At 45.0% G+C, this 25,338-nt stretch overlaps 1 protein-coding gene across 1 annotated transcript; it reads right to left on the bottom strand.

The window, feature by feature from the left end:
* Positions 1-1,152: 1,152 nt before the first annotated feature.
* Positions 1,153-24,058, bottom strand: LOC107110970 (chromosome unknown open reading frame, human C1orf106). Its single transcript, XM_015411832.1, has 9 exons — positions 23,999-24,058; positions 21,014-21,138; positions 19,303-19,425; positions 15,907-16,135; positions 14,318-14,371; positions 13,021-13,255; positions 11,808-11,981; positions 9,627-10,359; positions 1,153-1,313 (listed from the first exon to the last, which is right to left on the bottom strand). The coding sequence occupies exons 1-9, from the start codon at positions 24,051-24,053 to the stop codon at positions 1,221-1,223; spliced, it is 1,821 nt and encodes a 606-aa protein (XP_015267318.1). The 5' UTR covers positions 24,054-24,058; the 3' UTR covers positions 1,153-1,220.
* Between the last annotated feature and the right edge of the window lie 1,280 nt (positions 24,059-25,338).

The raw sequence follows: 25,338 nt of genomic DNA, 5'->3' as shown, positions 1-25,338 counted from the left end.
TGTTGAGGGGAGAGGAAGGGAAGGAGATTGTAAGCCACTCTAAGACTCCGAGTGAAGGGCAGGGTATAAATCCAACTCATCTTCTATGAGAACACCAGAAAATGCCCACCCACCCACCCACCCCAAGGTTGCAGCAAGGGTGTGATTTAAATTGCTTGGACCAAGGAAGATTTCTGCAGGAAATGTCCATCCTCTGTAGTAAGACAAATAATTAGGGTGGTCAGAAAAATTACAAACGTGATCCTGTGAAAACTTGGTCTCTATTGTGTTAACAGATCTGGGCACTTTCCTGTGTGAGCAGCATGCCCATCCTGGCATCCAAAGTTGGTATATAGCAGCTGTTTTCTCATTACAACTCAAGAGAACAATGGACATTTTGTAAGTTGTAAGATAACTAGTTGTCTGGTAAGCAAGAAGAGGAGATTACTAAATACAGTGACTTAGTTTGGAAATGGAAAAACTCTTCCCCCTTCCATTAAATAATGAGGGTTAGATACATACAAAAAGAGCAAGATTTCACCCATGAAATGGCGCCATTTTTTAGTAGAAATTTCCAATAAAACTGAAAATAGGGCACCTGTGATTCAGATATAGAATCAAACAGATGGCAGACGTTTTGAATGAAAGTACCTTATCAATTGGCACACTGGTAAGAGTGTAACTTACACTCAAGAAGACCTACCAGTTTCTTTGGTGTGGCCTGATCTCCTGGCAGCCAACACATAGCTTGACGTAAGAATAGAAGAGACGTGGGCACAGCTGAGCATTTGGGAAAGCACATGCATCCCACTTCCACAGAGGAGAGTCAAGCCACATGGTCAGGCTTGATTCCTTTCCTAGCAGCCATCTGAAATTCTTTGAGCTGATGTTGCTCTCCTAAGACGTTTCCACTGTAGCAAATGGATGAATAAATAGTCAGACAAACAAATATTAGTGCAGTTGGTTCTTGCTGCCTTGTGTATTCCACCTAGTCCTCAGCTAAAGGAACACAACTGTCCAAGACAAGTCTACTGTGTGAGCTCAGCACACAAACAAAAGGAAAAGGCTGAGTAGTCATCTCCTGTAGCTTCCAGCATAGATCTTAAATCTTCTATTCAAGTAACAGGAAGGAACAGCAGGTCAAAGAGCATGCCAAGATTTCACTTGGGACGACCTCCTCACCTTCAAGTAGACAGTCAGCCTGCTGACGATGCCTGATTCTGTGAGAAGTAAGTAACTTTCTAGACCTGAGTAATGATTTCCCCATTCTCCGGCACGTAGACCTGTACAGGGGCTCCTTCGGGAGAGCGCTTCAGAATATGCACACGAGGAACCTGCAGGGTTCAAGAGACAGCCTTTAATTAATCTTCTGCAACAGCACAGCTCTACAGTAGTGACTCTGCTACCATTAAAAATTATTTCCCACATTAAGAAAGGGTAAGAACTACTTGCTAGAGTACTATCTGCCATTTTGTTGTTGGAAAATGTGACAACCTACATGTTTAGTGATAGAATTGATTACACTACCTCTGTTAAGCTACACAAAAGTAAAAATTTCCAGTAGAATCTCCTCTGCTCTTTCCATTCACTGCTACTCAGTTAAAGGTGTTTAAAATGCTGTCAGATTTCTGCCCAGGGCTATTATATTATGCTTAGACTTGCCTTGAAAAGAGTAAAAAGAATGCACCATCTGTTGAACTGTGGAAGAGATCTCCTGTGCCTAGGTAAATGTTATGGTCTTTATCTCTCTCAAACTCCCCAAGGTACTTCTCCTTACCTGGCATACCCCAAGACTGCAACTGTTGCTGTTCTCTCTTTGAGAGATCTCCTTCTGCCACACATCACCCTGATGTCCATGGTGATGATTCTGGCTTCCTTCTTCTCACCCAAAGTCTGCCAGTCCCAGCTTGTGCCCACATCTCCATCCTACTGCTTTATTGTCTTTAAAGTTCATTCTGTCCAGATCTATTTCCCTCTGCAGCTCTGTGCTGCAGTTGTAGATTACCCCTCCAGATCTCAGTCTACTGTTATTTTTGACCTTGATGCCTCTTCTTCCTCTCTGATAGCAGTTTTGCTTTACTCAGTAGTAAGTTCAGCATCCATGATGATCCTCCCTTTGACCCAGCAGCATTTTGGTTCCTCTGGACTGACTTCCCTGAACACTGCCTGAGGCACTCTTGATCTTGTCTTCACCAAGAACTACTCGGTCTCTGACTTCTCTGAATGCCTTCTGAATGACCATCACCTTATCTCATCACACTTAATTCACCTTCCCCACACCTGCTCCTTCTGGATTCCAGGACCTTCTCAGACGTTCTGCACCCACTTCTCCCTTCTGCTCACCCCTTAGGTCTGTACGTCTGCCTTCAACTAATCCCCATTCTCAACTCATGAATCCAATCCCCCAGTGAATCATTTATCCCCAGCACCAGCTTGCTCTCTTTTTCAAAATCTCTATTCATGTTCTCATGTAGCTGAATGCACCTGGAGAAGAACAAAAGGGCTGGCTAATTTTGTTCATTATACATTCATTGTTTCTTCCTTCTTGTCTACCATCCACCAGGCTAAGCAGGTACTTTACACCTCTCTCTGCCTCTCTCTCATCCACCTCCTTCATCAACACCAGCTCTAGGAATCCTCAGGAATCCTTCTTCACCTCTGAAGTCCTACTAAGGCTTTCCTCATCTTAACTCCCTCCTGCAGTGGTAAAATTATCTGCTCTAATCTCTGTACCACTCTCTCCCATTTCCCCTTCAACTTCTGTTTCTACACCTTGTTCAATCTTTTCCCTTTTCCCATTTCACTTGATAGGATGACTATTCTGTTGACACTGTTCAACCCCTCCACAGTCATCCACAATCCTATTTGGACTAGTTTGGCATCTCCCACATTATTATCTCTCCTCTCCACCAGATGTCAGTCCATTGAATACAGCAGAGGAGGAGCCAGAACAGAACAAATGCATCTCTTTTTCCACCACTCCCAAAAGCCATGACTTGATTCTTCCTTCATCTCTAACTAACACCCTGTTTCCCTTCTCCAAACTCCTGGGGCATGAGGTTTTCTCCTGCTATCTCAACCTTCTCTTTTCCCAAAACCCTTGACAATTTGGTTTCCAAGCTCTCTTCCCCTCCCCTCTGATTACTCCACTCTCACATCCCAATAGAGCCTTGCTCTTTACCTTCACTCCTCCAGCTCTCAGACCTCTGAAGGGCACCCTCAAACAACACTACCACGTTTTCACTGTGTGCCTCTTATGCCTGGAACTGTCTCTCTACCCAACCATACTTGTATACTGCCAGGGCATTCTGCTAAAATTCACTATTCTCCTACAAAACTATTCTCCCCCCCCACTGGGTCCTCGCTCACTATAGTAAGAATATCTTGCATATTCCCACCCCTACATATATTAATTAGTTCAACTATATCTCTATACCTTTCTTATTGGATCAGCTTTTCATGTTTCATCTTGTACCTTCCTAGATCAGATTTTATGTTAATCCCACTTTGCCTATCCATCTACAGTCAGGCGTGGTCCTCACCCACTCTCACTGGACTGGATCTTGTTTTAAAATGGCTTCTCTTTGTAGCACTTCTTCTCCACCCACCCACTTGCTCCCACCTTTCTGTGGTTTTCAGCCTTTAATATAAATTCACCTGCCTTTGTGCATGTGATGAAGTGAGCTCTGACTCATAAAAATTTATGCTGGAATAAACTTTGGCCCCGGTCACACGGAGAATTTGCTGCGCAAAAGGCATGAATGCTGGGCAGATTTTCAGGGCGCAATCACACTGCAACATCTGGGAAGCGTAGTGCACCCATGGCCAACCCGTGGCGTGACGCCAAAGATGCGCAGTTAAAAAGTACCTGCAAAGATCTACTAGCAAATAGTTTGCCATGGGCTGCAGACGGACTCGTTCGGTGTGATTGCGCCGGCGCGCGTTTATTCCCTCCGGCTGTCCTCTTTGCAGCGCGTGCCGAAGGACAAAACCCCGGTGCGCCACCATCACGTCTGATCGCATAACGGCAGATCTGAATGCGACGGCACAAATAGCCACGCCTCCCCCCCCCCCCCCCCGCGTTTTCCGGCCACGTATGGCCGGGGCCTTTCTTAGTCTCTGAATGACTCCTGGATACTGTTTTGTTCTGTCACTGAAGAGTCACAAGGCTACCCATCTGCAATATTCCTCTCCTGCTTACCCCCACCTCTACCTCTTTGTGATCCCTTATGTGAAATTTCAGGACAAAGACTCAACTTCTTGTATTCTGTAAAGCATCATGCATGCTGATGATACAATAATAATTTTGATATTCTTAACTATGTAGCTAAAGGCTGAGAGCTTTTTCCCATTGTTCACATGTCCCCTGTCCATGCATGCCCAAAGGTCCAGCACTTACAAAACAACAAGTTCAGTCCAGGAACAAATTATCCTTATGGCTCCCCTGGGTTAGGTAAGAAAATTCCCTTTTCTCCATGTATCTTATAAAGGGGGAACACAGAGCTTAAAGAAGGTTGACACAGTCATGTATTGAATGTCCTGGCCCCTCCCTCCAAAGACCAGGCCTCCTAACAATAAGCATGTACCCCAATAAGGGACTTTGATGAGCATTGCCAGGAATTATCAAGTTGGATGGCATGATCGTTTATCAGAAGATGGGTTAAGTAAACACATGTGTTCCATGTGCAGTACAGTGGAAAATCTCTTTTGCTCCGGCAGCTACTTCCTAATGCAGTAGAGAACTGCTTGATTAACAATTCACTGTTCTGTTTTCAAATGAAGGGAAGCAAGCATTGAACAGGAAGGGAGGAATCAAAGGGCATGGTGTGGGCCTCTGCCCTGTGCTGCAGGCAAGGGAGCTGCCCAGGGAGGAGAGAATTTTGTATGTTGTGCAACTCTTGCATGCATGACAGAGGTCCTAATTTTCTAAGCCAAGACCAGTGCTCTCCATGACAGGCATCTCCTTTTGCTGAGAGTGCTTCCCAAGGTAGGTTAGATAGTACATAAATTTCCCAGAATGCAGTGCCCTCCTATAAACCTGCAGGACAAAAGAGCAGAAAGCAGCAGATGTATCTGCCATATAACAGCCACAGTACATTAGGCCCTGCCTAGCAAGCGCACAACCAAGGGCTTACTAAGAAGCTGGAGGACTTTAGTGAGTGTGGATTTTTCTGAAGCTAACAGGAAGACGATGTGCAAACACTGAACCTTCTCCATCACTGAAAGAGTGGAGCTTTTGCAGGTGGTGGAAATATTTACCAAAGTACTCCCCATCTTTTTTGGCTCAGCACTAGTTACTCCATAAGTCCCTAGGACTGAGCTAGTTTGATGACAAATGTGTAAGTTCAAGGGAGAATGTAGCTAGCAACCCTGTGCATGCCCTGAACATCTCCTCGAGGCAGGTCCCCGGAAATCCCACACACTACACAATAAGCAATATTATGCAGCACTTTAGAATGTTTGAATTGTGTCACATATATTACTGCAAGCCTAGCAGAGCCCCATAACGGTCTGTATGTGTTGAGGCCGCTGAGGATCAGGACGCAGTGGCTTGCCAAAGGTGTTACCTAAGGAGGTGGTAGCATGCATGAGAACTAAACCAGGGACTTCCTGGCTGGGTCCTCAGGTCACTTACACATGGGTTGTTTGACCTGGGTTTGGAAAGTGGGGGGTTTATCCTGCTTTCCCACATCATCATAGTACTTCCCCACATCTTTCTTGAATATTTTCCAAACTTGCTTTGTAGGCCCTGGTCACACGGGCCAGATAACGCGGGGAGGAGGCGTGGCTATTAGCGCCGTCACAATTTGAGCCGCTGCAACGCAAGTAGACGTGACGGCGGCAAACCGCGTTGTTTTCGTCGGCACATGGTTCTTGCGATGCTTCAATGGGGCAAAAGAAGCACGCTGGGGCGATCAGACGGAGACAGTCCGTCTGCAGCCCGTGGCAAACCATTTGCTAGTAGCTTGTGGGCGGTACTTTTTAACTCCGGATCTTTGGCGGTAAGCTATGTGCTGGGGACAGGCGAGCGATGCTTCCCATATGTTTCCATATGATCACGCCCGTTTAATCCGCCAGGCAGTCATGCCTCTCCCGAGGCAAATTCTCCGTGTGACCGGGACTGTAGTAAAGTTTTGGGAAAGATCACAGCAAAGCCTGGATGGCATCCAAGTGGACAGGAAGGTCCTGATCTTCTCAATCCTGCTCACATCACTACCATTTTTCCATTTCCCCGCAACCAATTGAATATTCTTATTATGTAGTAATCTGCATATTAGGTTCTCTGAAATCCCACCTTTCATTTTTTTAAAGCAGGTCTTTGTTCCTTTCTGTGCAAATATATGCTTTTCTCTTTATATTTTTGCAATGGAAGAAGCTAATGACTTTTTTTTTACTGAACCTGGAACTTCAGAGAACCTGCCAGACAGATTAACTATAATGCAATAATGATATTTTATTGCTGATTGCTTTTAAAAAATGAAAAAACCCATGCTTGTGCTGTGGGGGAATGGCTGCTGCAGCTGAGGAACTGAGGCAAGGAGAATGCAGGGAAACTTACCATGTGGAAGCCCTGCTGTTGCTAGGCTGTAGCAAGAAGAAGAGGAGATTGGATTTATACCCCGCCCTTCACTACCCAAAGGAGTCTCAGAGCAGCTTACAAACTCCTTTCTCTTCCCCTCCCCACAACAGACACCCTGTGAGGTAGGTGGGGCTGAGAGAGCTCTTGACAGAAACTGCTCTTTTTTCAAGAACAGCTCTTATCAGAACTACGGCTTGCCCAAGGTCATCCAGCAGGTGCAAGTGGAGGAGTGGGGAATCAAACCCAGTTCTCCCAGATTAGAGTCCACGCACTTAACCACAACACCAAACTGGCTCTCCAGCAGCAACAGAGGAATCCATTCAAGCCAGTCCTCATGTGGAAAACACCCGGTGCTGCAACCCTAAGAAAATTTTCTTTGGGAGTAAGAGCCACTGAATAAAATGGTAATTACTTTTGAGTAGACCTGCTTAGGCTTGCTCCCTTAAACACTTTACTTGGGTTTTTTAATGTAGAAAAATTCCAAGCCAGGAAAGGGATATTTAGGAATGGACAGGTGTAGGGACTTCTGGTTTTGGCGTTCACCATGGCTGCCACTTTCCCATGGACCTCCGGGAGACGGTAGCCAGAGCCCGTGGATGGGAGGGGGCACGATTGTCCGCACCACCCCTGGAGCCCTTGCAATGGGTTCCTAGCTATGGGGCGCTAGACTGAGCTCTTCCACCAGCAACCCAGCCGGAGAAGGGGGGCTCCTCCATGCCCCGAAGGTCTCGCTGCGGAGTGTCCCGTATGGGAAAAAGAATCGCACACCGGAACAAGCGCTTGGTGGTCGAGCGAAATTAAATGAAAAGTGGAATCAATGTTGAACTGTGAGTTTGAGTTAAAGCAAGAACCACTGAAAATTTAAGCCAGAAATCTCCCATTAAAAGCGAGGGGGGGGGACTCTCCCCCGATAAGAAAGGCTAAGCGACTTTAAGCTACAGCGATAAGGGGAGTAAACGATTGAAGCAAGACAGACTGAATTAACAAGTATTTAAGAACTTACCAAGCGTATTAAGGAGTATCAGAGACTGTGATAACTTTTTCAAAAAGTAAACAATCTCTAAAAATGGCATCCACAAAGAATCAAAACTTCCTGTCAGACCTGCTGGACCAGCGAGTCCTGCCCCTAGACAAGACACAACTGAAGAGTTACAAAAGATGCTAACGGAAGCATTGCGACCCCTGCTGGAGCAAATAACAGCATTGCATGGCAAATTCGATGCACAGCAACTGCAATTGGCTGAAATAGCCAAAAAAACCAGAAAAAGTGAAAAAGAAGACGTGGATGCCAGCACCAAAAAATTGGGGGGGGGGAAACTGCAAGTGATGGAAAAAAAGAATTTGATGGAAGAGTCTCAACTGTTACAGCTACAAATGGAGAGAGCAAGCTATGTCTTAAGGTTTCAAGGTGTTCCTGAAGATGACTGAGAATCTGAAACAGATTACGTGTGATGTATTGGGCCCTTTGGCATCTGCCAAAAGCAGACATATTACAAAGTGAAATAGATATGGTCTATAGATCTTATCCAGAATTTACAAGAAAAAATAATCTGCCAGGGGAAGTGATTGTAAGATTCTCGAGAAGACAAGTGAGAGACCAAATTCTCAAAGCAACAAGTGAATCTACCTTGAAATTCAAAGACAAAGAAATAAAAGTGTTAAAGGACATACCATTTGAAATGAGGAGGAGGAGGAAATACACAGACCCAGTACTATTCCTATAAAAGAAAAACATTCCCTACAGATGGATGATCAAATTTATGGACAAGAAAGAAAAAATTGACTCTGTTGAAAAGGCACAAGAATTTCTGCATCTACACAGTCGCCCACCAGGAGAAAAAAAAAACGGAGAAAGAAGATAGCACCAATCAAAGTGAAGAAGAAGGAGCAGCGACAGAATCAGATGAAGATCCGGACTCTAAGTTAGGGGCAGCTGCCCCGAAGACAAGCTACCATTTGAGAAAACATAAGGACAAGAAAAAATGAGATGTTATTACACTTTGAAAGCTCTATATACTTTAGTAATTAATTCTTATAATCCGTTTTAAAATAGGTCAAAACTAGAGGTGATTTATGTTATTATATAAGCTAAAAATAATTGTGAGATGACCACAGCGAATATATTGTTATTGAATAAGAAGCTAAAAGCCAGTTTTGATAAGCAGTATGTATGACCCAATCTTTTGGGTTTTTAGTGGGGGGTTTTTTACTTTATCCCATAGTGAGTAGTTACCCTCCCCTATTTTCGTTCTAGTTTATTAGTATGTAGTTTTTAGAAATGCAAATTAAAAAATCCCCTACGGGGGGCTCCAAAAAAAAAGAAAAAGGAATGGACAGGTGTTCATATCTGAGAAGCACATTCTGCTGTCCAGTTAAGTCAATGACCAAATGAATACTGGAAAGCAAAGCAGCCCTGTGTTCCTCTCTCTACTGCTCCAGCAGCATCCAAGGATGCACACTTCTGTGAGAAAAAACATCAGCCTATAGCATCAGCCTCTTGAGCCCATGGTGGCCCGCTGCTTGTAGCAGAGCGGTTGATGGGTATCTGTGACCAGGAGCAGAGGTCAGTTCTGCCCCCACCCACTCACAATGGGGTGGATCCTTGGCAGGGTTCTGCAAAGCTAGCAGAACAAGGAAGATGACCAGAATGCCAAGAGGAGCAAACCATGATGGGCTAAAGAAATCAAAAGAAGAACCACCAGCTCAGCCGTGACATGAATCCCGCCTCAGAGACTCATGCGCTATAGGCAGCCAATGCAGTGGCACGGTAATGAAATTCAGTTTAAAGCCTTCCTGTTCCATTTTTCCATGCACAAGCAAAGTCTCAGACAGAGTTCATTTTTCTGTTTCTTTTGAGCCCAGATAATCCATCTCCTCAAAGCCTCTTGCAGTTGTATGGCTGGGCTCATAAATTGCTTGTGGCAAAAGGGATTCTACAGATATGTCTGGCACATTAGCTTCTTATCCAACCAGTACTAAATTACAAGTAGCTAGAACTCCAGGGCAGGGCAAAGACAGAAATGAACAAACTGGCTCCCCTCTCCCAGTGCAGTCTGGCAGCCCTTACCTGTGTTTGCTGTCCCATGGAACACGTAGTGCGCAACTCTCTACCTGGCCCACTGCGCATGCGGAAAGCACCTTGCCGGTCCAGTGAATGTGGCCGTGCATTGCGTAGGCGGGTCCGTTCATGCCATGATTTTAGCTCTTCTGTCACGGCTGACTTGGACAATGCCCGAGTGCCTGTGGAAGGGCAAGGGAGGCAGTCCTTCAGGGAAGGGGTACGCACCACCCTGCTTTGAGAAACAATTGACCTGTGGAATCTCAATGGCACCGCTTCTTCCTTGTAGGCAAAGTGGGCAGAGCTGGCAGAGAGAAAGGATGGCCGGCCGTAGCAGGGCTCCCTCCCAGCAGGCAAAAGACACTCAGATGCATACTCCATGGCAGAGAAGTAGCCTGGCAGCGACAGCAGCTTCTGAGGACACTGAGAGTGGTATTCTGCTTCATGTCCCTTGCAGACCTGGCTCTGGAATGGCTGCAAAGGATCCTCCGTGGGTGCTGGGGGTATGGGCTTCAGGAAAGAGATGTCAGGGCTGCTGCTGCCAGCCGATGTTGTATAGGAGATGCTGGAGACATCAGAATTGCTGTCTTCTGAAGCGGAGTGATAGGTGGGTTTGATGGCTGGGTTGGGTTTGGGTGTCGAGAAGCAGTAATCAGGAACAGTGACAGTGTAGTAGGTTGGACGCCGCCTTGGCAGTGCGCTTCTTCCGCGGGATTCCAAACCTTCCCGGGATGAACACATCCTATGGGCCAGAAGGATCAAGTTAAACTCCACAAGACACGTGCTCCTGGCTCTCTCATAGAACAGAATTAAGGCACTGTCTTCCCAAAACCCAGTTAAGCTAAATAGGGCCAGCTGGAATACCGTGCATGAATTTCAGAGTTTCCAAATCAATTTATTTCTGAACAAACTACATCTTCTTCAGTAAAACCAGTAACTTCCTATCCAATTTGACACCCAAATCATTAAGAGGCACAGTTAAAGGAAACTTTTGTGGGTTTGCTTGTTTTTTAAAATTAAGACTTTTCCTTCTGAAAATGTGTCACAGATCTTGAACTTCAAGTCAGTCAGCCAAAACCTACTTGACAAAATCAAATAGGCTATGTGATCTTAGAACTGTAACAGTATTTAATGAATACGTAATTGGCAGTTTCATACGTGAAACTGTGGGAACATAAATATAATAGGCAATGCTGGTAAGAGTTGTATGTGGGTTAGAAGTAGGTTTAAATAGTGTCACTGGTAAACTTCAACCGAGCAGACAGAAAAAAACCTAAAGGATTTCCCATTGAGCAATGCCCCAACCCAGATTTTTTAAAAAACGGATAGCACCAAGAACAACATTCATATCCCCCCCTTCCAATCTGCCACCAGTGCCACTCTCATCCACTAAAACAGGCCCACAATGACCCACAATGCCAAACACAAGCCACCAGTTGGTAGAGGCAGCAAAAACAGGAGAAGCCCCTGGCAGGCTCTGTTGTAACAAACCAGTGTGGAGTGAGTGGGTACAGCTAAGTTCAGACTCTTGCTCAGTCACAACATTTAGTTGTCTCTGGGCTGTCTGCAGTTTTCAGAGATGGCTGTGTGAAATCAAGCAACAGAAATGTTTGATATTCAATCCAGGCTTTGATCTTTCTTGCCAGTAACTCAGCCAAAGGTGGTTACTTTGGGATACAGTTGCCAGGTCCCTCCTGGCAACCGGCGGGGGATGGAGGAGGAATTTACCAGGAGAGAGAAAGAGTAAGGCCCAGGTGACGTGAAGATGAGCCACAAGAAGTGATGTCATCAAGCTGCAACGTCCCAGCTTCTACCATTGAGTTTTTGCCCAAATACCAAAGTGTTGCCTGTGTGATGACATCTCTTCCTGTCTGCATCGGAAGTGACGTTGCCACATCGCCTGCAACATCACCTGGGCCTTCCTCTCTCTCTCCTGGTAAGTCCCCTGGTAGGGGGGCCTAGCGGCAGGCAACCCCCACCTCCACGAGGAAGCTGGCAACCCTCTTTGGGGGGGGGGTCTTCTGCTGTTTTTTTTGTTTTTGCTAGATCCAGGTTTTGCACCAGTACCCTAAATTCTCCAAAAAAGAAAAACCCGACCCTACCACCTGTGTACATTATGCAGATTATCACAGTTGCATGTATGTGCTGCTTTCGCTGAATACACCCATTCACTTCATGGCTGTACTGTACCTTATGGCCTGGGATTGCCCTCTCCTTCCCAGGAACTCTGGTGTAGGTGGGGCACTAGAACCTGACTGTCTCCTGACTTCTGTCTTCCTTCCAGGAACAAAGTGGCACAAAGGGGGCTCGGCTATCCTCTGAGCCATCGAGCTGGGTGCTGGCTGGGGTATCAGGCCTGGACTACTGTTAGGAAACACAAGGCAGCAACAAGTGAGAAGATGCCAGAACAGCCACCAGCTTTTACTAGAAGCCAAGTAATAAGAGAGACTGGTTAGGGGGCGCTGATTTCCCTTCCCATCAGCCATGAGAGGCAAAAAGAGTAAGGGGAAAGACTCAAGTATGCCCACAAAGGCAGCTATTCTGACTGAGCCAAAAGGCCTCTCAAAGAATCACTGAGTTCAAAGGGAGCAAAAGGTCATCTAGTTTGATCTCTTGCTGAAAGGCACAGCTATGTGCTCATCCCTTCATTTCCCTTTATTAGCGCACTATTCCATATTAATTAATATAGGTACATTTACTCATGTGAAAATATATTTAACTGATTAATTACTTCATTCATTCATTAATCTAGATTAATTTCACCTACAGACACAACAAAAGTCCTGCATTATTCCATATTAATTAATCTAGGTTCATTTACTAATGTGAAAATATATTTATTAGCTTAATCACTTAATTTGTTCATTAGTCTAGATTAATTTCACCTACAGACACAACACAGGCCCTGCTGGATCAGACCAGTGGTCAATCTAGTCCAGCATCCTTTCTCGCATAGTGGCCAACCTGTTACTATGGAGGGCCAAAACGGGGCACAGAGACGAGACTTCAGAAACAAAAGAGTGCTGCCAAGAATAGGAACCCACAAAGCAAGTTTTCATTTGTTATCACTGGGATAAATCAGCAATAATACTTAATACTTTGGTTAAGTGCTTAAAGCCAGCATAGACTTTACCTCAAATTTTACAGCATCCCTATAAAGAAGACTGGTATTTGTTATCCTCATATTATAGACCAGAGGAGACTAAAACTCAGTGTTGAGATGAAGTTTGTGCCAGTGACTTGCAGTCAGCAGACAGTTTGAAGTCAACTGGCATATTACACTAGCCTTGATATTGCTGGAGTACAGGTTATATGAGCATTCCTTCCCGCCTCAGACAGACATATTCTAAGAAGAGGAGCTGGACCAAGAGAAGAGGGAGCTGGACTAGCAAACTGCTTTGACCTTGGTACGCTGCTAGGCTCAGAAGGTTTCTTGGTCTTCTCGTAAGGCTTATCCAGACTAGTCTCCTTCCAGGGGCTGTGCTGGATGGGTGCACATTCCAGTTCTGTGGGCTGGTAGTGGATTTGTCCTTCTGACGAGCTAGCAGGAGAAGGCTGAGCTGAAGAACCATGTAAAGGTTGGAGATGAGCTGAGGACGTCAGCTTTGATGGAGGGTGAGAGTTCAGCACCTGGGGTCCTTAACAAGAGAAAACCATTACAGTTTGCAAACACTAGCACTGGGAAGGTACTGCTTATTTCAAATGTTTTAATCTCACAGTTCTCTTCACTATTCAGCTGCCACACCTGCGCTCTCTAACCATCTCAACAGATAGGCCGCAGTGAGTTCCTCTAGCCTAAGGAGCTTTCCTCCAGCCGAGGTGGCTCTTCCACCACAGAAAGAGCCGCGTGTCGGGAGAAGGCTCCTTAGGAGACAGGATGCTAAACTGCAGCAGGTTTTCATGGGCGAAGGACAAACAGACTGCTATGTCAGCCACTCTCAACCTTCCTCCTGAGTCTTTTGGTAATTTAGAGAAATCCATTAATCCTGCTCCCAAACTTGGTTATGTACTATGGCCAAGTTCTTAATATGAATTAGATAACAGGAACTAACCCAAACACAAACTTTTAAAAATTCCATATGCTTGTGTGAGAAAAAGCACATATGTGTGCATACAGCATTATCCACGTGGATTTGTAGGCTGCCCACAGGATATTACTGGTTGATGTGCCAACCGTGTTTCCTTCTAAATAACCTTGAAATATGAAGGCCCCACAGTGGATCCCAGCCCTTGTAAGACTGCAAGTAAATTTTGGCAAGGCCATTCCCCCTTTGGCTTGTTGTTTCATATTGAAAACAAGCAGGCATCTTTCTCACAGCACCATGAAAATATACTTCCGTCTTAATCAGATGCACTGAGCTGCTCTACAGGGTAGGCAAGCTAAACCACTCTCATTTGGAACTATGAAACTAGGCTTGTGATTTTACAGCCAGGGAATCTGCCCTTGTTCCATAAGGTTACAAAGGCTGTTCTCAGGAGTGCTGTTGGCCTGCAGGGAAAGGAGAGTCACTCATAACACTTTATTAAATTCCAAATGTGTCACAGAGAATGCTAAAGTTTCAAGGTGGTCTCCAGCATAAGTAAGAAAACCTCTCAGTAGGAAAAGCTGAAATCCACTGCCCAAAGGTTATCTTCAAATCTAAGGGAAGGCATAGCAATAAGGTGATGACGGTGTTGAAAGCACAAGTTAACTAGCTTACCTTCTTCTACTAGGGCAACATCTGACAGGGAACTCTCATCAGAGGCACCAAACCCTGAGGAAGACAACAAACACAGACTTCATTTAACATCCAGATATTCAAGCAATAATTAGAACCCTGAGATGCTCATTAATAAGTGTCTGCAGAAGGGCCATGGCTCTGTGGTCAGGCATAGACATTGCATGCAGAAGCTTCCAAATTCCATCCCTGGCTTCTCATATTAAAGAATTTAAAGCAGCAAATGCTAGGGGAAACCTGGGTATTGTGGAAAAATATGAAGAGCTACATATAAGATTGAACCAGATGGACCAATGTTATGATCTATGGTCAGACGTATTCATAAATCCTACTAAGCATATCAGCCAAGAAAAGATGATTTAGTCTTGATAATTCCAGGAGACTAAGACCACATTGTTTAAGGATTTCACTGTACACCCCTTAAAGATCTGATTCCAGATGCAGCAGATGACTAATAATCTGACTAACAGGACTTGCATTTAGGGCAGCTTCTTCCCACACCGAAATACTGAATACAAAATACTTAAAAATGAAAAATCACTCTTCCCATGTAACACAAATAAAACAAGATGGCCATAATTCAACACAACATTAAGCAACTTTAAGCAAATTCATTTTAGTTTAAATGTGCTTAATTCTGTGCTGGGTTGTAGCTGCTGGTCACTGAGTTGATTTTACTGCTCACCCAAGGTAATATGCATGCTTGTGGAGGTTTAGGGGTAGTGATTCCCTGGTGAGCCCATTCAGCAGACCTCTTGAACAACTTACATAGATCTGTTCATCACTATGGCAAAGGTGGAATGGGTCAGGCTGTACACTAGGGCGTGCACCTCCTGTGAATGCAGTGAGCTACTCATCAACTCATGTAGATGAGTTCTTAACACAGGCACTTCCTTAGTGGAATACCTAGACTAGATCGAGATGCATGCCACTGCTCTCCGAGTGAAGAAGAGAAGGTGACCTGGTAAAGAAGGAAGCAATGTCAGCTGAAAAAGGATCCAAAACTGCCTACTTCCTAAGGGTTAATCTTATGCTACAGGGTTTTGCGTCATCCAGTGCAGGTCTCTACATGTATCATCCTCCAGCCGGCTCTCCCTGTTCCTTCTTAAGCTCTCTTTGGCAAGCATGTACAGAAAATTGCTGTTTGTAGATTATTAGGACACAAAAAAAGCCGTATATGGTCAGCTTCCTGCCTTGAATTGGGATGATCTCCAAATAAACTAGGCCCATCAGAAGTTCATCTGACCTACTTATGACTTTGAGGGATTAGGTAACCTCTGTCCCATTTCCTGACAATTTTGAATAATTAAAAAACCCTCTTCATTATATGTACTCCAGTTTTAGGCCATTTTTTAATTTTGTCCTACACTACAATGTCCATATAGAACAATCTCACCATCCTCCCCTGTATACACTGTAATTAAGACATCTGCCTTCAATACAAAATGAGCCCAGTTGCTCAACCTGCTTCTTAAAGCCTTGCGTTTTGAACCTACTCCAAGGTGTTTCAGTGTCCTTCAGGCCAAGAATCTGACCCAACAGAATGATATCCCTGGATGGACCTAGCTTACCTTCTAAAACTGGGGCGCTGGCCCTTAGCGGTGTCAAATGCCGGGCTGCCAGGTGGTATTCGTTGAGGGCTTGCTCTAAGTCCTTCAGCTTTTTTTCTTCCTTCAACACAGCACTTTTTCGGCGCTTCCGGACTTGCTTGGTGAGATTCTCTTCCCGGGAGAGGCACCGTGCAGCCTCAGCAATCTGCAGCTGCAGAGCCAGATCTCTTTCCAGTGTGCTCACTGGATCCTGTGGAAAAGTCAAATATTTGTTCCAAACTAGGCAGTTTTAGAATGACTCAGCATCTTAAAAGATAATTCTGAGATTCAAAGAGACAGAATTCAAGGCCAACAGCACTGCCTCTTACCTTCAACACTATCCCATTAAATCAGAGATCCCTTTCACAGTTTAGATTATAACTGATAATTATTATCACCTTCTCCTTACAGACAGTGCATACATTCGTGAGTTCAACTGAGGGCTCGCAGAGAACCACGTCACAACTGCACTACAGGTTTTAAGGAATGTCGGGTGAGGCAGTTTTTCTGAATCATGCACAATAGCCTTTATTGTGATGGCTGGGCAGGGAAAACATTTGCCATATTTTGTTGTTATATTTACATGCAGGCTAGACGTTTTCGTGTTGAAGCAGACAACATAAGAAGGAACAAAACGGTTCCCATAATTTGGGGGCAATAGAAAAATGAAGTCTACCTGGTTGCTAAAAACTGGGGAGGGGGGCACAAATGTGTTTCCCGTAGTTTACTGTTGCAGTACAGAATGGGTGTCAGCCCCCAGAAGTTACATAAGAATAGAACAATAAAATAGTGCTGGCACAGGAGGGAAGTGTGTCCTGCTCCTCACTAGTGATATCACAAGCAAAAATCCTGGGGTGGGGTTTGACACAGTGTCCAGTCCCTGCAATACTACAGCTTTTTAGACCTGCACCAAAAGCGTGAACTAGAAATGCACACTCAAATAGACAGATTAGATCCCCCTTCCTTAACAAATTCAGTCTTCCATCTGTGTTCATAGTCAGGATGATTAAATGACTATATAAGATGGGTTCTCCATTCTTTCAAAACATGCTGATGATGGGAATTTTAATCCAGGTCAGTGATTTCTTAGACCTGAGACAGAGACGATACTTATTCTGGATTTAACTAATTCACCGTTAAAAGGGTGTTTGCTTTTTCTGATGCGCCACAAGATGCTGGTGACCTGGGCTCAGTTCCCAGCTATCTGCAAAGCCCAGGGAGAGGCTGTCCTGAGATGAAGTGAAGATGTCTTCTGCTTCCCCATATAATGGCTTCCTAGGGGGTGGGAAGGGCAAAGGGCTTCTCCCCAGAGTAGTAAGCAACAAATCTATGAGATGAAGGCTAAGGAAACAGCTTTCCAAGATTAGAATCGTGTGTGTGAGAGAGAAGCCACGGTCAGCAAAAGCACAGTTCCGCTTAGCACCCACACCCTGTACCACCCACCATGGGCACAGACAGAAAGAATAAGAAACACTGCACCACACCCTGGCCACCTCCCACTAAGGTAATTATTCAAACAGACCTCAGCACAGAGAGAGTGAGAGAGAGAGAGAACTTGCATAATCCAAGAGGCAATGGAGGCCACACCTTTGATGGAACTGAAGTCTTTCCCTCTTTGCTTGCTCGGGGCCTGAAGCATCCACAGGCTTTTTCCACAGAGCTTAAAACCCGAGCCATCTCCATCAACCCCCCCAAGCTTTCTTGGTGCTGACAACTGCTGATCTTCCATGGGAATTCACCGTTTACTCACCCCCGGGTACAAGTTGCATCTTTTCTTTTTTATTTTGGATTAGTTAAAACTAGTTGCAAAAAGGGGCTGGGCTAAATGTTTTAAAATCCTCTAGAAAGATGGGCTACCTGTTTAAAAAAGGTACAACTCCATGTAGACTAACTTCAAAACCTACCAGTGGAAAATTACAAGGGTGTATAAATTCCCTGACTAGGGAGCAAGATGCATCCCCACCCACACCACTTGGCATGCAGAAATCTTTTACAGCATAGCTCATCAGGTTCCATGGCTTTATGGCTTCGGTTATAAAGACTCTTGTTTTTAGTTTCAGAAGACACCGGTCTATTCCCTGGTAGGACAGCCTCGTGATTATTAAGTTGATTTAGGGAGTAAAGAAGCCATGACAGATGTTTTTGCCCTTGGGGCAGAGTGATTTTGCCCCTCATAGTGTCAGCCATGATTTCCAACATAGCACTGGTCTAGCATGAGGAACAAGACACACTCTCCTCCTTCCCATCTGAGAAATTCCTGTTTCAGCAGCAAAAGTTGTCTTTACATCTGCCACTAATTTCTACCTCAAGCAGAACAGGTTTGGGGGTCCTATTCAAGCAGCTGTGCAGAGCAAGACATCAAATGGGCTCTGTAGAATTCCTCTCCCAATCTACCCCAGTTGAACTCCAGGATATAGCGATGATGCCATATTGGCACAAAAGTTTCTAGTGAAGGGGGGGGGCATTGACAATGACATTTCCAGCCTGCACCAGTGCCTAGAGGTCTTTATGCAGGCTACAAACTGTGAAGTGCAGAACAGGCTTTCATAGCTGCCAAGGCATTACGGGCTAACTCTTAGGGAGTGCCAGTGTGCAAGCATATCCATAGCATTCATCATTAATATTATACAGGCCCCCAAAATTCAGATGCACACACTCTTCAATCTCACTATGCCTTGGCTACTGCAGACCACAACAGCAATGATGCAGCATGGCTGTGGATGAAATGCCTATGCAAGAGAGCAGCTTCCCGGGCTGCAGTGTATTAATTATGTCATTCTTGAATGGTTTTATGCATTTCTTCTGGGATGGAATCATTGGACTCCTCAGCTATTATAGCAATTCTTTGCAGATGGTCTTTAGGCGGTCACACAGATTAGCCAGTCCTTTTTCTTAGTCCAAGACAGTGAATTCTTACCTGCCCATAGCACTTTCACTGTTCTACAAATTTCTCCACAAAATTCCTCTATCTGGCTGACACACACTGAGCACCTTCCACTCTATAGAGCTCTGTATTCAAATACTGGACAAAGCCCTCCTGTAAAGGCCAGCTGTAGCTAAGGACAGGTTCTGAGACTCGTGCAGCAGATTTCAAACAACCCAGTAAATAAATTTAGGAGACCTGAAAACTTCTTTTCTGCTCATATGCTCTAAACCAGGGGTCTTCAACATGGCAGCTGTTTCCTGGTGCCTGTCAAGTGTTTTCAGAAAGTAGGAGGAGCTAGGTGTGGCTTTTTCCTAGCAGGGCTTCTGATTGGCCACTGGAGATCTGATTTGCTGTACAGATTAAAAGGCATCCTGTTAAGTAGAACTTCTGCCTGAAATGTTGATAAGTTACTGTCAGAGCCATGCATAACCTTGCTCCCTGACATTCCTTACCGCTCCTCTTGAGAGGATAGCCTTCTCATCCAATTTGAAAGCAGCCCCAATTCGACGACGGACCTTCGGGGGCTTCTCTCCTGCTTTCAGAGGATACTCGGAGGGAAGCATTCCTGTCAGCTCCTAAGGAAAAGTAAGAGCAGGATTCCATTTCCAGTGCTGACGAGGATATGCAAGGGCATCCATTTATTTAAAAGAGCTTCTCCAACTATTTTATTTTTTATTTGTATTTATAGTCTTCTATATTGCCCCAACACAAACCTTCAGGACAACTTTCAAAATATCCAGTGCTGATGGGATTGGTATTTTGCTGAATGGCCTGAGTTATCCTGTCAATGTTATATGACATGCTAAATGACACACAAAACGCCAGAGGCTAAGTTCACTCCAGCCTTATTTCACTGTCTCTTGCAAAGTGGTGACCAGGCAAGTGAAGAGGTAGCCTTAGGCTGTCCCAGAGGAGGAATTCTGTTAAAGCAATTTTACTGAGTTGAATAGCCTCTCTAAAATAGCTATGAAAACAATTATAGCTCTGGCATTCAGGGTAGGATAAGCAACATCCTTATTTGGGCTTATATCCTGCAATGTCCCAGAGGCTCAGGCTGGATAGTTATAGAATCATAGAGTTGGAAGGGGCCATATGGACCATCTAGTCCAGAGGTGTCAAACATGCAGCCCGGGGACCGGATCAGGCCCCCGGAGGGCTTTCATCAGGCCTGCAGTGGAACTGGCCATCTCCTGCTTCCAGTTCTGCTGCTGCTGCTGCTGCATCATAACTTGCTTCGCCAGACTCTCTTAATCACTCAGCCATTTCATGTTTCAACCTCGGTCAGATTCAGAACTCTGAGCATGAGATTTCTGTGGTGAATGTCAATAAATCAAAAGTAGGTTTGCAGCTTACAGAGCTAATGTTTTAAGCATGTTTTTATTTTAAGTAAAAAAAATCTTTTTGTGTCCTTTATAAAGTTTATATCTTCGCTACCTGGCATTACATTTTATGACACACATGGCCCATCCCAACAAGGTCTCATTTATGTCAGATCCGGCCCTCATAACAAATGAGTTCAACAACCCTGATCTAGTCCAATCTCCTGCGCAATGTAGGACCAACCTAAAGAATCTCTGACAACCTAAAGCATTTTATCTGGCCCCTCCAATTAAATTATTCTTCATGTTCTCAGAACGAATAGTGGTTGGTTTGATGAAGGAGATTTGGGCCAGAGGGTCCAGAACTTTTCCTTTGAGTAAAGAAGCTAATTGAAAGAGTTTCCACATTCAGATCTAACACCGCCTTATTTCAGGTTAGGAAAAAAGTTCCCCCATCAGATTCACAAGGGAATTCAAGGGGAGGGGGGCTTTGTAGCATGGTGTCAGGTTGATTCAATTGAGCCACCTGGATTGTTTTACTAAACTATTTGTTGAATTATGCTAGCCCAGCCAGACACGAAGCAAGTACTCCAGATACCCCCAAAAATGACTTTGCCCCCAATTATTTTTTACTAGGTCCACCACTCTGTTATGTTGATTTCAAGCCTAGAAGCCATCTTGATTTTTATGGGAAGTCCCTCCCATTTCCTTCAGATGACATGGCCCCCTTCTGCTCTTCTTTCCTCACTCCAGCCCTCAAGAATTCATTTCTTTTCTTTAACAGTCTTTTCCTCTCCCCTCCATCCAGCAGGCATGTGAGCTCTGTGGCTTTCTTAGGCCTTACCGCCTCACGCAAACACAGCTTTTTCAGTTCTTGCACACAAGCCTCCAGCCGCTCCTCCAGCACTCTCTGCTGCTTCCTCATAGCCTGGGTCAGGTCCTTCATTGGAGACACAGGGCTGTCTGGTCCTGAAGGAGGCAAGAGAGGCACAGAATGACTTGTCAATCAGTTGCTCTGGACAGGAAGGAGCAATGCTTAGCGAGTCAGACAGGGCTGCCCTTTGGCAACTTTCTGGAGCCAGCTGCAGGTGTTGCAAACCTGTATCTTAAAGACCAATGTCACTAATGGTTATCAGGAAAAAATAACGTGGAACTTCAAAGGAGAGGCTGACCTGACAGCTCATCAGGTATGGTGTGGAATGCACACAGCACCAGGGAACTTTTTTAGCTCCCATTTCATAATCTGCAAGCAGCTCAAGGTCATCACAGATCAGATAAAGTGGAGACTTGACAGTAATATTCCTGGTTGTTAGGTTTATTAGAAAACTTAAGCAAACAGATCTGCTATTCTGCCCACAGGCTGGGCAGGACAAAAGGAGAGACAAGCTTTGATCTTTGTTAGCCATAAGCCAGAATTCCCCAAAGATTTTTGCTCTCACTTAAAAGGTATTAGCAGGGGTGTTCTTCCAGGGATCACATGCATTCAGTCACCCCCCATGTTCACTAAGGGCCAAATCAGACATGACAGAGTCCGTGTAGATGTCACACAGATGCTCCCACCATTTTAAAGTGATTTAAAAATGCCATATCTTGCTTCCCTCTGCCTTTTTAAGTGCTGAAACAGCTGTGTGTGGGGGGGGAGTGTTTCAATGATAAGGCACAGGGGGAAGAGTGCCTCAGCCTCCTGTGCTGTGGGCCAATCAGGATTAGGTCCTCACAACATATTAAAATAACTTTTAAAATGCAGCAGCATCCTCAAGGTGGCCATGACGAGGATGGCATGACATCCAGATTGGCCCTAATTGACTAGGTTGTCCAAAATGGCAGCCATGGGCTTGTGAGGTAGTCTTGCAAGATCTTGATATTTCGCCCCAGGTTTGCAGAAACTGATACATAAGCCTGGGTGGCACCCCTTGCAGAATGTCTGGTCTGCATGTGTCTCGGGGAGGGGATGACTACTAGATATATGATTGTTGAAGTGGGAGTAGTTCCTGTGTGGAAGTAGTTCCCAAGATATTGAAATAAGCATCTGGGGTAGCAGAAAAGAGTATAAAGTGGATGCTGAAAGTTGAGCACCCATAAGGATTTTTCTCTGTACGTAACTGCCTAGTGACAATATTCTTTGGTTTATGTGTAAAGGTTCAAGTGCAGCTGGTACCAGCTTTTCCTTCCTAAACAAGGGTCTAGTCCAGATGGCTGTTGTCACTTGAACAGTCCACAGTCCTACCAAATCACACTTCGGTTGCTCTTTGCAACCTTCCACTGATGCTTTGATCAAAAGGCAGGCCAAGAAGCATGTTGTACCTTGGAAAGCAGGCACAGGAGGATCCAAACTTCATGCAGACTTCAGCAGTGCAATCTCATCAGCAATTTCCCCTACCTTGATCATCCCTACCCATCTCTTGCTTGAAGCTTCTATGAATTGAGGACCCCATACTGTGCTTGTGAATGGACACAAAACTGGAGAACAAAGCAGCCTCTGAGAAAAGGATCAATGTGGCCTGACCTTATCCCAGGTCCACATACCCAGATGGTTTAAAACTACTGAGGGGTGTTTTAGATGTGACCTTTTCCTACACAGAAAGAATCTCATTGTAGGTACAAGCACATGTATTGTTCCATTTGAAGTGTGATCCAATTGTTTGCCACAAGTGTTCTGTTCAACACTTTGAACATTTTTTAAATCAGAAAAAAGACTCTGTAAAAGTTTATAGATTACTAAGTAAGTACAAGGATCAGACAGCAGTCATGAAGGAAGAATGTCACATATGAAACTGCCCTTGGCCTGTAGTGAAATATTCTCCCCAGAGGTCACCTTCTCATGGCAATAAGGGACTAATTCCTCATTCCAAAATCCTACCAATATTTCAAGGCTATCTAATGGTTACTTTATGAGTTCTTTTCCAATGGATTCCCAGTTGTATTGCAAGATGGGGAACAAGACATCTATACTTTACAAAGTCTTTGTGTTTGTTAGGGAACACCACAAGGACTTCGTATCACTATGCAATGGAAGTTTGTGCCTCCCAAATGCACACCAGCCCTTTGCCTTATGCAACCAGGGCACACAGAAAAAAGTAGCTGTAGCCTCCCCACCACCACCACCACCACCGCTGTTTTTGGATCCTCAAACCACCCCACAGAGCTGGTATTGGCTGTATTGTGAAATTTGTGTCAAGTCACATAAATAACATGATTTTTACAAGGGAGTCAACAGTGGCTCAGTTAGGCAGTTTGTGGACAGAAAAACTGTTTTTCCACACATGCTGTAATTGCAAACAGAAAAACATTGGTATGCGTCTCGGAGGCACAAAATTCCCATTACATGTGCGATACAAGTTCTCATGTTGTTCCCCAACAAACATAAAAGTAGATGTACCCTAAACATTCCTACCACTTTTCAATGCCATCTGATTTACATCCCTACCACTTTTCAATGCCATCTGATTTATGTGCCTGTACAAGATCACATTCTTACTGTGGGATCCTGAATGCCCTCTACATTAACAGTTTGGACTGCATCATAGTAAACATGGAAGGAAGTGGTACTGAAGCACAGCCAGTGTGGAGCCTGCCATCATTAATGAGGCAGCTTTCCCTTCCCCCAGCTGTGCTTTTATCTGAATGTCCACAATTCTCCAGCAGCTGCAATGACAGTTACCAGCCTAATCTGCTGACCTCAGTCTGGGGCAGCTCACTGGCCTGGGGCAGAAGGCAGACCCCAACAGAACAATCAGTCTTGCTTAAACTTGTTGACATAGGCCCAAACCCAGGAGACTATGTAGGTGCTACATTAATACAAGCAGGAATTCCCCTATGAGTGACTCACCTGACTGCACTATGATCCCACTGTCTGTGTCACTGGTCTCATCCTTACTCTTCATGGCCAGCTCTAATGGCAGAGGGAGGATGAAGTAAGATCACACCTTAGAAATGTTGGAGGTTCTCCTGTGTATACAAACAAGGGAAAGACTGAGGTGTGCTTTAGACTGCATGGTGAATTGGTAGAGTGTTTGACTAAGATCAAGGAGATCCAGATTCAAATACCCACTCTGCCATAAAAATTTGCTGAGAAACCTTGGGCAAAGCAGTCTCTCACACCTACCCCAGAATGTTGTTGCTGTGAAGATGGAGGAGAAGACAACTATGTTGTAAACTGTTTTGGATCAAGGGGATGGGATGGGGAGCAGGGTATAAATAAATATGCACACACTAATAGTGTATCAGCACTTATTCTTCCCGGTCCATGCAGAACATCTGCAGACTTCACACGGCCAGAAAGCTCTGGATCGCCACAGTGATGTGTGTATCCCCTCTGCTTCAAAAAAAATCTTGGAGCCACTAGAGTGTGAACAAGTAGTGGGCATGTGCCAGGAAAGGGGCTTTCTGCATGCTGTTGTAACCAATAACTGTTACAGTCACCAGAAATCTCTGAACATATTTCGGGCTCCTGAGTGAAGCTTTGGGCCCTCAGGGAATGGATGGTTAAATTCAGCAAATCCACACTGGTCCCCCACTCATCAAATCTGCTGACCTGCGTCAGCTATCCACAAAATCCAAGAGACACTGTCAATTCAGGGATGACCCATATTCCTTTTTTCCCCCCGGAGACACCTTTTGAATGTCTGGTTTGGCAGGAAAGGATTTTTTTAAAAAATTAGGAAAAGCCCCTGTGCAGAAATCTCTGCAGATATATTATTCTATACACACACCTCTAGTCTTTAGCTGTAGATCTCTGTCAATATACCTAGTACATAGACAATGGCCGCGGTTCAGACTGGCAATTTGAAGCGCTAGGGAGTCGTGGCAAAGAAAACCCGGAACAGACCCGAAACGGCTTGGTTGCGGTATTCCCGTTTACACCACAGTGAATGAAGCGGGAGAATACCATGGAGGAAGCGCAAGGGAGCATTCACACTGTTGGGCTGCCCCGGTGGGCTGTTTCCGCGCTGGCCCAAGCACATGGGCGCAGCAGCAAATAGGGCAAGACTGCGCAGGCCCCGACGGTGTCTGCCCATGGAAACAGCCGGAGCCTATTATCAATGACTGTGGGCTGTTCCTGCCTTAGCAGCGCTTGCGTTCACACTCAGGGAACTGGAATCAACCCGCTCTACACACGGTTTGCTACCACTTTCACCTGGTATCTTTTAAACTTGGGAGGGAAGTGGC

This window comes from Gekko japonicus, unplaced genomic scaffold (assembly GCF_001447785.1).
Source record: "Gekko japonicus isolate JY-2015 unplaced genomic scaffold, Gekko_japonicus_V1.1 scaffold309, whole genome shotgun sequence".
Lineage (NCBI taxonomy): Eukaryota > Metazoa > Chordata > Lepidosauria > Squamata > Gekkonidae > Gekko > Gekko japonicus.
This window is presented reverse-complemented; position numbering and strand designations above follow the sequence as displayed.

Bases quoted from the DNA above. Each gene is read 5' to 3' on its own strand.
- LOC107110970 (XM_015411832.1), bottom strand. From the start codon at position 24,053: ATGAAGAGTAAGGATGAGACCAGTGACACAGACAGTGGGATCATAGTG. The intron at 19,426-21,013 runs GTAAGGCCTAAG...ACTTTTCCTTAG, and splicing joins AGCTGTGTTTGCGTGAGGCG to GAGCTGACAGGAATGCTTCC. The intron at 11,982-13,020 runs GTCAAAGCAGTT...GTTTCCTAACAG, and splicing joins GAGCCTAGCAGCGTACCAAG to TAGTCCAGGCCTGATACCCC.